Genomic DNA, 12,117 nt, shown 5'->3' with positions numbered 1-12,117 from the left:
CCTCCTCTTTACATCGCCCAGGTCAAGGTGGGGGTCTGATTATATAGACTACTCCAAGTCGCTTCGATATCTGTCTTTTCATTGTATCGCATATTTTTGTGGTGTATTGAACTGATCAAATTGCTAATAAACCAATGATGATGATGTAGTCACCGTCGCTACTCAAGTAGAAGTAGAAGTAACGCCGTAATTTCTACTCAAGTAGAATTAGGAGTGGTGGTTCACAAGTAAGTAAGTAAGTAGGCATTCTACGCTTATTTTTGACTACAAAACTGAAAACTGTCGAGTAGAAGTAGAAGTAGTCTAAAATCATCACTACTTCAAAGGTAGTGTGAGTAGGCAAAATCTGCTTCAAATACCTCAAAAAGTTGAAGTACTTCGTTACTGACCATCTCTGTATAAATCATTGTTTTAGGGAATATATATAGCAATTTATAACGTAGCTATATCAACATAGAGATGATCGCGACATATCTCAACACACGCTGTCGCTGTTTGAAGAAGCAATTTTTGGCGGATGTAAAATGTGTTCAGATTTGTCGGCGGCGTTGGCGTATTGAGTTGAGATTTCTGAATTTACGTAGCAAGATGGAAGCTGTCGGAGTCAATCACAAGGTACGATGTTATTCTATTTGTCAACCAGTGATGAGATTTCATGCCCACCGTGATGTAGAGTTTTTAGTAACGTTGCTCATGTGTATAGGATGCCGGCGGTGAAAATGGATTGCATACATTACCTCAAAATGCCGAAAAGAAAAATGACGGTGATGTAGAAAAAAGAGAACACAAAAAACGCGACAGATCTCGGGATCGGGACCGTGATCGGCGACGAAGCAGAGATAGAGACCGTGACCGAAAGCAACGCAGCAGGAGTAGGGACAGGGACAGGTCTCGAAGACGGTAAGTATATGAGTTCTGAAAAATATATTTAGCTGGAAATATTCATTATTTTCAAGCATCCAATAGCACTATAGCAGTGGTACTATGGTACAGTACATACATGGTACCATTACAGTACAGATGAACCAAAGCTCATTTTTCTTTTAGATATCCATTGATTATATTTTATGAGGTTCGGTATGTCACACAAAATATGATGGAATGGAATGATAAAAAGTGGTCATTCTTTTAGGCAATTAGTAAAATCATGTAATTTAATCAGCATTGGGGATTTTGTAACTGTTAATATTGTTCTATTTTCATAAATGTATATTTATTTGCATTTTAATATCTGTATCTTTGATATGTGTTAGATCAGGCTCATTTTTACCTAATTGTTTATTATTAATGTTCATGCTGACAATTGTCTTTTGTTATTGCACAATCTCATTTGACGAGCGTTTCGATAAATGTCATACGCAAGACTATACTAGGATGTGCTTTTCAGTTGCACTTGTTTTTAGCAGCTCACAATTACAATTACAATAAGGATCTGTCTTGACTAGGGCCAAAATGCTTTGAAGCAATTCAATTACACTGTTTCAGGCTAATGTATCATTAGCTGAGTGAGATTACTTGGTTTTTGATTTGTTGGGATACGTGGATTTCGTAAGCTATCAAGTAAAGAGATTTATGTTGAAATTAAACGTTCGATAAACTTATTTTGCTATTGTGCTCATTTTGTCATCTGTGAAAATGAGATTTGACGCCCTGCACTCTGCCATCCTCATAGACTTGTTAGCAATAGCAAGAAGTGAGGAATCTGGTGTTTTCAGTATGATCGTTTGCTCGCGAAATAGGCATCAGTATATCAGCTCTGGTTTTGATTACACGGTAAAAGTCGCCAGTTATGGCAAATAATACTCTTTAAAAATTTCTAGAATTCAAATATACGTATAGTTATGCCGTGACCAGAGATGTCACACTGTCGCTTTCAGCACAACGTTCAATTCATCACTCTTGTTTTCTAATTGCAGCCCCCCGAAATTTTTTTTACCCCAAACAGGCCCCGCTCTCGATCCAAGGAGAGAAGACGCCGGAGCCGGTCCCGCAGCAAGGAGAGGCCAGCCAAGAAGAAGAAGCAGTACAAGTACTGGGATGTAGCGCCGCAAGGATTCGAGCACTTGACGCCTTTGCAGTACAAGGCCATGCAAGCTGCCGGTCAGATTCCGTTGATGGCCACTACTCCGAGCCTGGGAGCCGGAGGAACCGCGACGCCTGGTGCACAGATGACGAGACAAGTCTGTGTGAGTTGACGATAGTACGCTATAATGTTTTTCAATGTGCATTGGTGTTTATGAATTTGGTTTGGTCCACATATCCAGCAACCTTTGCTTGATGTGCACTGTGCAGAAGTTTTTTGAATACCTGTTTTTTGGTCTTTTGCACTGGCACGATATAACAACAACAGCGAAGTCTTTCACATATGGAGCCTTGGCGCTTATAGATATGCGTATGGCTGGGTTCACAAAATAATTGCTTTTGTCCACAATCTCCACGTATAGCCTATGCTCTATCACCCTTCTGCTCGGTGTGCCTTGAATTTTTGAATATACATTTGCGGTCTTTGCACCAGTGTTGAGATCAAGTCACTACCTTCAAGTCACGAGTCATTTCGAGTCATTGCACATTATGACTCGAGTCAAGTCAATTGATTTTCGAAGGTGACTCGAGTCAAGTCAAGTTGCCTTTTCGAAGTACGAGGCATGATTACGTCATTGAATTTTCCTAGCTGTCTGAAATACAGATTGAGTGGTCATTGATTTTGAAACGATGAACTGATATAGAGTTAAATATACGTGCAAGAAGGCGTTGCATTGCTCACATGTACGTAGAACTGTTGAACTACGTAAGTAATTGCATAGCCTCAGTTTATAGTTACCAGCCGAAATGGAGAATAGAGAAACGAATTGTTAACATTCAATACATTACCCATTTACATATTGATATGATACAATTCGATCCTGCGCCAATTGTTGAGGCGTATATAAACTATATTCAATTTCAATAAAACAAGAGGTTTGGTTAAGGTAAGAACAGAAATAGATATTTTGCTACTAAATTGCTTTACTACTAGTTTACGACAACGTAAGCTGTAAGCTTCGATCACTTAATTTGTAGCCAATTTATTTGTGAGAGAACAATGGAAGCTCAGTAAAATGCATGGTCATTGAATTATTGGTCGCTCTCACGGGTTACACCAGCGTTTCGCGAACAATCCAAAAATATGCAAGATACAGTGATTTTTATCGACGCCGATTACTTGATGACTTGAAATTGACTCGTGAATTTTGCTTCCGAGTCACGAGTCAATCTACATTTCTGATAGGTCGAGTCAAGTCGAGTCGTTTTACCAAAGTGACTCGAGTCAAGTCATACAAAAAAGGTGACTCGAGTCATCCCAACACTGCCTTGCACTGGCCAGGAATAATGGAAGCAGCAATGTTGATAGATCGAGCATGAGGCTACTCGAATTTGTTGGGATTCAGCTGAAAATTGCAGAATAAGTTTTGAACTTGTTCGCGTTGAACGCTTTTCTAATTCGGGTCTCATTTTGCAGCCGTTCTACTTGTTTCAAGCCAGACGTCTGTACGTCGGCAACATTCCGTTCGGCGTGACTGAAGACGCCATGATGGATTTTTTCAATCAACAAATGAAAATGTCAGGGCTGGCGCAGGCGCCTGGCAATCCGGTTCTCGCCGTGCAGATCAACTTGGACAAAAATTTCGCATTCTTGGAATTCAGGTCCGTCGACGAGACCACTCAGGTAAAAAATGTGATGAGTCCGGGGTCGTTCATAATGTCCCTGTTAAACTTTCCTTCTCTTCAGGCGCTCGCTTTCGACGGAATCAACTTCATGGGGCAGTCGTTGAAGATTAGGCGTCCCAGCGATTACAAGCCGTTGCCAGGATCATCCGAGACTCCGTCTGTGCATTTGCCCGGCGTTGTTTCCACAGTCGTACAGGACTCGCTTCACAAGGTGGCCTACTTGTTGCTGTTCTTGTGTAACGACGTCAAGTCGAGCTCTTGCATCCGATGCTGTTTGAGATTTTGGTGTGAGGTCGATTCACAAGTATTTGGAAAGTTCTTGAATGAATTTAGTTATTTTTTGATGCCGGGTGAACCTGATATGGATGGGATGTCAGCGGTACGACCGTGTTACTCGGCATGTACATCAAGGGACAGCACGTTGGCGTTGATCGTGAAATTTTGAGCCAAATCATGTGTGTAATGATTTATTGGTCCGATTCCAATCGTGAGCAGTACCAACGTATAAAACGGATGTATATTGGCTGGAAACTGTCAATGCTTTATTTCTTCAATTCAACTTTCCTTACATATCCGCTTTGTGTTTTCATTGTGCGTGTGATAAGGTTGAATATTTGTGAATGGAAGGGGTAATGTTGTGTTGCATGTTTTAATTTTTGTTACTTCTGGCAGCCAAGTCGGTATGTGAAATTGTTTCGCAGGTATTTGTCGGCGGACTGCCAAATTATCTCAATGAAGATCAAGTCAAGGAACTCCTCACGTCTTTCGGCCCACTTCGTGCGTTCAACCTTGTCAAGGATAGCGCAACTTCCTTATCGAAAGGTAAGTTTTGAAACATTATGTTAGGCACGGTGTGATACGGTTGGTGAAAGGTGGGACGAGGTCACTGGTTCTGCAATTGATTTTACTGATCTATATTTGATTTGGGGCAATCGATGAAAGATTAGAAAATTTAATCTTGGGTGGTGATAGGGATGAGCAAAATTGAGTAGCTTAGTGATTGCATTTCGAGTTGAGTATTCCGTTGTCACCTAATAAACTCCCTTGTCTGCTATTTTCAAGACGAGAATATTAATCATGATTTTAACACCAACAAAAAAAGGTACATATATTCATCGTTGCGATTTCATATTGGATTTTGTTGCCTTGATTACTGTACTAACATGTGGAACTGGAATGATAATTTTAAATATATAGACTTTCTAATCATTGATTTTAGTTGCAACGTCATACATGTGGAATCAATTTGTAAGACGTAAAATTGTAAGGTGGCAGTCGGTGTTTGTGCCCGAGCATCGTTCAGGTTCAGGCAGTTGTTGCGCTCATTTTGAAAAAATATGCTCACGCAACTTCCAATGGCCCATGCAGCAACTGGAATCTAGCTGAGCCACTGATTCGTCAATTGAATTCATTTGATATAGATGAAATGCGAGAAGCTAGTTTATTATCATTAGAGATAGACTTTTCGTATTGTAATTTTATTTGAATCCCTGTATCTTTGCTAAGTTACATGATATTGCATGTGCGTCGGAGCAGGACTAAGTGTGCTTGCGATTAGAATATTAACTTGAGCGAGAATCAAATCCCGTCACAAGAAATCTGTGGGAACCACCCAATCAAAGTGTAGTATATTTATATTATATCTACGCGAGGCAAATTTGTCGGGGTATAGGGGTGCTATTGTCGAATGGTCTTCACTCTTCAAGGATCAATAAGTGGAATATCGAAATGAATATTTGAAAATTAAAATGTAAATATCAAATACTGGAGTCGCGTCGTTTTCAGGCTACGCCTTCTGCGAGTACGTCGACCCCAACATCACCGACCAGGCCATCGCCGGCCTGAACGGCATGCAGCTCGGCGAGAAAAAGCTTATCGTTCAGCGGGCCAGCGTCGGCGCCAAGACCGGACTGATGAACATGATGACGACGCCCGTCACGCTGCAGGTGAGCGACCGTGTCTCGGCAGGCGGTCGTCTGATAGGGATCCATCGCTAGTGTTTATGTAGCGGTCAAAGTAGTAGTGTTTCATGGAGAGGAGGTCATAGTAGACATTGGTTCTCAAGTAGTAGAAGTAACATCAAAAATTTCTAGTCAGGTACAGGTAAAAGCAGCGATTAACAAGTTACTAAAGGTAAGTATTCTAGGGTCTAGACCAGTCGTTGCAACCTTTTTTACATCGTGCCCCCTCAGAAAATTTTGTGAAATCCACATAATATTGTAGAGCAGTGGTTTTCAACCATTTTGGATGTCTAAGCCGCATTTCAAACTTCAGAGTACGTATGGAGCCGCATGAAACCACTTAGGGTACTAATACCGAAATTTTGAGACCGCTAGCTGACCTCTGGATCCCGACATCCAGCTAATTCAAAAGCATGCACATTGCACATAGACTTCTATCGATTTTATATCGGTTATTTTAGCATTGATAGACGCACATTGGCGAGTGCTATGCATTGAAATAAACTCAAAATGCATATCATTACTACAGCATACTGATATGTCGTTATGTGATAGCGCTGCAGACGTTCCAGCACTTGCTGCACAAGTTTAAGGGGATTATACGCTGAGTAGCGAGTAGTATTGGACTTGTTGCAATTAATACTTGACTATGAGTCGTCATTTTTATGTTAGTAAAATTGTGTCGAAATTTACTCAAGAGACAATCCGTAAGGTCTATGATAAGCAGAACGCAAGATTCGTCCCTATATTCATCAATGCGTTTTACGCTACTCACCAAGGTTTCTCTTTTCCCGGTTTTAAGAAGCGGCCCTGGGAGGCTTTAGACGTAACTAATATCCCTTATTTTAGCATTCATTTACAGAAATTGATTATAACTATTCATAAAACGATCAATCAGAGCCGCTAGAAGGCTAGTTTGGAGCCGCGGTTAGGAATCGCTGGTGTAGAGGCAGCATTAATTAGTGGTTACATTTTCAGTATAATATGATTGTCCTAGAGAGCCAGTCGCATGTCGTATTGAATATACAAGACACTACGCTACTGCTTCTTCGGAAGTACTGCCATGCAATGGCATGACATGACCCTCCGGTTACGCTTTACTTCGTTTGACCCTCAAACTATCTTTCTCAGTCGGTTGTGGCTTTAAATTTCTATTCGTTTCAATATATTTCCTTTGTTATTGTAAAGATGATGATTTGTTAAACAGGTCGGGAGCTCCTAGTGTAGAGTGTCTTTTGCCTAAAAAACTGAAAACCATTGAGTTGAAATTAACGTGAATAATATATTCATATTGAGGCAAACCTCATTACTTTCGTCAGGGGTAATCCTCGGCAAGTAGCAGATAATTGGGAAGGACATGGTATAGCTACAATGAACAATCAAAATGGTCCAATCTAGTCTGTGATAACAGTGGGAGTTTGTGTATCACTGCATTGAGCTTATACCATCTGTTTGCCTCGATTATCTCGTGATACCATTGTTGATAACCAACTTTCTTTCTCTACTAGTCGATGTAACCATGATGAGTGTCAGCCGAAGATGTTTGGGTTTATATCAATATACTGTTCAATTTTATATTGAAGTTCTGAACCTCAATGAGTCGAGAAATAATAGTGGATTAAAACATAGCCACTCGAGTATGTGTTGCCGGCACTTTCCATTCGCTCCAGGTTCCGGGTCTGATGTCCGCCGCCCAGCAAGGACCTGTGACGGAGGTCATATGCTTGCTGAACATGGTCACTCCCGAGGAGCTGCAGGACGAAGAGGAGTACGAGGACATCCTGGAGGACGTGAGAGACGAATGCAACAAGCTCGGAAAGGTGGGTGCCGCCTGTCGGCTGATTTTTTATTGGTGTACCCGGATCGCCGCCTATTGAGATCTGTCCTTGTTACGAAGGCCGACATCTCATGAAATGAGTCGCCCCTATTTCCAAGAATTTTCCTGATTTTTTGACTCGAGTATCGATTTTCTCAAATTTTCAACAATTACAAGACTTCTGTCTCGTCAATCCTATATGCTTGTTGTAACTGTGACGTCATTATCTAAGTGCAAAAATTTGGTCACCACCGACCCCGCCTCCCAAATACTTTATCGAGACGTAAGGCCGAAGACGTTGTCTCCCCTGGTGTTGGTGCCCGCACCAGAGGTGGTCAGTAACGAAGTACTTCTACTTTTTGAAGTACTTGAAGTAGATTTTGCCTACTCACACTACTTTTTAAGTAGTTATGATTTTTGACTCCTACTTCTACTTGACAGTTTTCAGTTTTGTAGGCAAAAATAAGCGTAGAATACCTACTTACTTACTTGTAAACCACCACTCCTACTCCTACTTGAGTAGAAATTCTGGCGTTACTTCTACTTCTACTTGAGTAGCGACGGTGGCTACTTTGACCACCTCTGGCCCGCACTAAGAACATATTTCCAGATTCTTTTGTAAAACATAGCTTTGAAGTAAGGAAGTGCAAACTTGATTTTCATGACAATCATGTTGTAAACTGCAATGAATCGTGACATCAACACTAGGAATTATACAGGGAAGATGGTCAGGCCAAATTACGTCACATTCGTATCCAACAGCACAAGGCGTGCGTTGTGGTATATAAGAACTTGAAGATTTCGGCAGTTCTTTTGATGACCATTTTAATGAGAACCCAACGAGACTCGCACCTTGAGACCCTATCCTGTCGCAGCAATTTAAAAGACAGCATTATATTTGAGCCGATGATCTCGATTTGTTGTTCCTGTCGTATATGACACCAGGCTCTTCGCTGATTGCCACACTCGCTAGGCTGCTTGTACTTTGTAGGTATTCACTCGTAATGAGTGCAGGGTTAAAACCGTGTCCAAATCTACGCTTCAGGTAAAAAGTTTGGAAATTCCGCGCCCAGTGCCTGGTACCGACGTGCCGGGCGTGGGCAAAATCTTTGTGGAATTCTGCGACACGACCGATTCTCAAAACGCGTGCTCGGCGTTGTCCGGGAGAAAGTTTGCCAATCGTGTGGTCGTGACTTCCTACTATGATCCGGACCGTTACCATCGTCGCGAATTTGATTGAGATGGCGATTCTCGCGCGGCGACACGTGATGGACTCGGAATGCTTCCATTGCTGGAAGTGATGGCTTTGGACTGCAGGGCACTCGGATGCTATACAACTATTTTTACTGGATGTAAATAAAGTGGTCTGAACTGCTCGGTGTGATATTTATGGCTCTTAACGGGGTGAGAGAGACTGAAGTACTTCGTCAATCATGAAATACGGAAGCTTTATTAAGTCCACAAGGAGATGACAAAATGACATTACATGTCAGCGGCGGTGTCCGGTCAATACCGAGAATGCTATTACCGAGACTGGATATTACCGTGAATGCAATATATGCAATGCAGGCATGTTATGCATATGAACAGGTTGTATGTGTGCATCACGGCGTTGCCCCATTCGGTATCGATTCTCGGTTTAAATTTCTCGACAACGCCCGTCCCAGTATGGTAGGTTCTTAGCATTGGCCATTCTCGGTAAGGTCCATTCTCAGGAATGTCCGTTCTCGGTAATGTCCATCTCAGTAATAGTATGGAACCGCCAGCGACAGGTAGACTAATCGATTTGTTCCCGTAAGTCATCATTGGTTTATTAGCAATTTTGTAGGAAAACAAATCGGACAAAGAGAAAATAATATAGGAGAGCAGTAGGCAGGTTACTAAAATTGAGGTCGCGCTTCGATTGTTGACAGTGTCAGCTTGAGTGCAACAATTCGACGAAAATATGCATTTGTGATTTGGTGTGAATGAATGCTGCAACAATCGGCTTGGTTCTGAGCAGGAGTTCCATGCGTTATGCATCATGTGATTTGGTAGCAGAGTGGCTTTCGTGAGTGTTCTGTATCACGTGGCGCCTGAGGAAGGAAAGCGTACTATATTACCCGGAATAGTTGGGGTTAATTCAAGTGTCATAAACGCTAATGCGTCTACATCGACTGCTACACCGGTGCTGAGCTCGTTTTCAACCATATGCTTGCCCGCGCGAAGTCAATAGATAACGGTCTCGATTTGATTTAGCTAGGTGATGATTGACTGATTTCTAAGTATTAAGCGGGGTTGTAATGACTCGAGTTGAGTCACGATTTTCTGATGACTCGAGTCATTATCTCCAAATACGGAAATGGCTTGAGTCAATCTGTTAATTGACTCGATTTGGACTCGAGTCATTGCGCATGACCAGAGGTGGTCAAAGCAGGGATATCTAGAAACTAGATTCTAGATATCCCTGGGTCAAAGTAGTAAAGAAAGCTAGTTAAGTAAAAGCAGAAATAGCGACGGAAAAATCTACTCAACTTCGAGTAGAAGTAGCCTACTTCTTCTATAAGCAATCTAAAACTACTTGAAGTAGAATTGGCTGACTTTAAATCTACTCAAGTAAGCAAGTAGTTGTTGAAACGATGGTGATTCGTTCGCATTGATTGTCAAAAGCTGTAAATTGAGCTATGCGAAAGATGCAGAACTTGATTCATATTGATGCATACCAGGAGGTATCCAACTTCGACAGGATAAGCATTCGTCCGCATCATAGGAGGAAAATGATAGTATTGATATGGAAATGCGATACATTCGAACAGCACGCTTTAGTAAATTTGGTATGGCGCTCTCCCCGATATTATAAGGCCTGTAGTTTGGTCGAAGAGCAATACGGAGTTGTATCGGATACGGTGTGATATTTGTATCCATCTCCCGTCAAAAAAAAAACTACAGATAGCGATACCTTCGAGCGGATGAAAATCATCAATCAATCGGTGGTGAATTAAAAATGACTCGGGTCAAAACTATAAAAGTGAGATTGACTTGTGACCAGAGGTGATCAGTAACGAAGTACTTCTACTCTTTTGAAGTACTCAAGTAGTTTTTCTCTACTTCTGGTACTTACTCAAGTAGATCTGATTTTCGCTACTTCTACTTCTATCTCGTAATATATTTTGATCCACTTACTTACTTTTCGCTATTTTCAGTTTTCAAGTAGAAGTAGTTCAATCCTCCAATCAGGAAGATAGCCTGATGAATGCCGGGGCTGTTTTCACGGAGTATTACCATTTAATTTCCATAAAAGTTGAGTAAAGTCCAGAATTTTTGTCGCGTTTCGCGCGCAGTGGATACGGAGTGACCGCTAAAGCTTTCACGAAAGTATCGGTCAGTATAATTTAGGCAGTGGGTTGGCGTGGTTCGGTTCACACCACATTGTCGCCCTTCGCCATATGAAATATTTCAACACAGTATGTATGGCTCATCACAACGTTTGAAACTGATGTTTCGTAATCTAGCATTTACTTATCATATCGTCATCTAGCATGTCCAATGTCCATGGGGTATCCCAATCTGGAAAAGTGGACTCTGACTTTTCTTTTAGTTTTAGAGCTGTTTTAGAATGCCACCTATTGAAACTTTCTGGACTAAAGACATGAAATACATGTTCCGCTTTTAGAAGTAGCATTTAATATATTTCACTTTCAATTTCCAGTATAATACAATTTGAGTTCTAATTAATAGAAGTTCTTTTATCTGGATAACATACATGTTGAAGTATAAAAGTAAGTGTAGTAATGCCTTTAATCTCCGGAAATGAAGCTACACAATATGGCATTTTTACGGTCCACCATATATTTTATTAACATTTACTAATCGCGCAAAGTGTTTACACCGTATCGTATACTTCTCCGTGTTGCTCTTCAACTAAACTACGGGTCTTATGATGCGGGGGAGGGCCCATACCATGATATTTTCTCAAACATGCTGTTCGAGAAAACAGAGGATTAGTATCGCATTTCCATATCAATACTATCATTTTCATCCCATGATGCGGACGAATGCTTATGCTGTCGAAAATTGGATACCTCCTAGTATGCATCAATATGAATCGAGCTCGGCACCTTAAATTGCTTAGTTCAATTTGCATCTTTTGACAGTCCATGTGAACGAATTAGGATCGTTTTCACAACTACTTACTTAATTGAGTAGATTTAAAGTCGGTTAATTGTACTTCTAGTTCCAAGTAGTTTTAGGTTGCTTGTGGAAGAAGTACTTCAACTCGTACTTAAGTAGATTTTTTCGTCGCTACTTCTACTTCTAATTGAGTAGCTTTGTTGATTACTTTGACCACCTCTGCTTGTGACTCGGAGGCTTATGACTTAGTTACAACCCTGGTATCAAGTAGCCTACTTCACAATGCTCCGTGTCACAAGTCAATCTCACTTTTATAGTTGAGTCATTTTTAATTCACTATCGATTGATTGATCATTTTCATCCGCTCGAAGGTGTCGATATCTGTAGTTTTCTTTGTTAAGACGGGAGATTGAGATCAGCGTAGAATAATCATTGAATGACGATCCTTAGAAGCGGTAGATAATGCTGTCAACATCGACAAAGCACCCCGATCATATAGGCTACTTTGCAATGTACAGTACA

The 12,117-nt window shown here is 41.1% G+C and overlaps 1 protein-coding gene across 1 annotated transcript; it reads left to right on the top strand.

Moving 5' to 3' along the window:
- The first annotated feature begins 473 nt into the window (after positions 1-473).
- LOC145455750 (splicing factor U2AF 50 kDa subunit-like) lies at positions 474-8,859 on the top strand. Its single transcript, XM_080333728.1, has 9 exons — positions 474-615; positions 704-900; positions 1,946-2,186; positions 3,500-3,706; positions 3,770-3,919; positions 4,410-4,530; positions 5,494-5,654; positions 7,340-7,489; positions 8,531-8,859. Exons 1-9 carry the CDS (start codon positions 589-591, stop codon positions 8,723-8,725), a joined length of 1,449 nt encoding a protein of 482 aa, XP_080189854.1. The 5' UTR covers positions 474-588; the 3' UTR covers positions 8,726-8,859.
- Positions 8,860-12,117: the final 3,258 nt, after the last annotated feature.

The sequence above is a fragment of the Botryllus schlosseri genome, chromosome 14 (genome assembly GCF_051294905.1).
Source record: "Botryllus schlosseri isolate E-star chromosome 14, Bs_hap1, whole genome shotgun sequence".
Lineage (NCBI taxonomy): Eukaryota > Metazoa > Chordata > Ascidiacea > Stolidobranchia > Styelidae > Botryllus > Botryllus schlosseri.
This window is presented reverse-complemented; position numbering and strand designations above follow the sequence as displayed.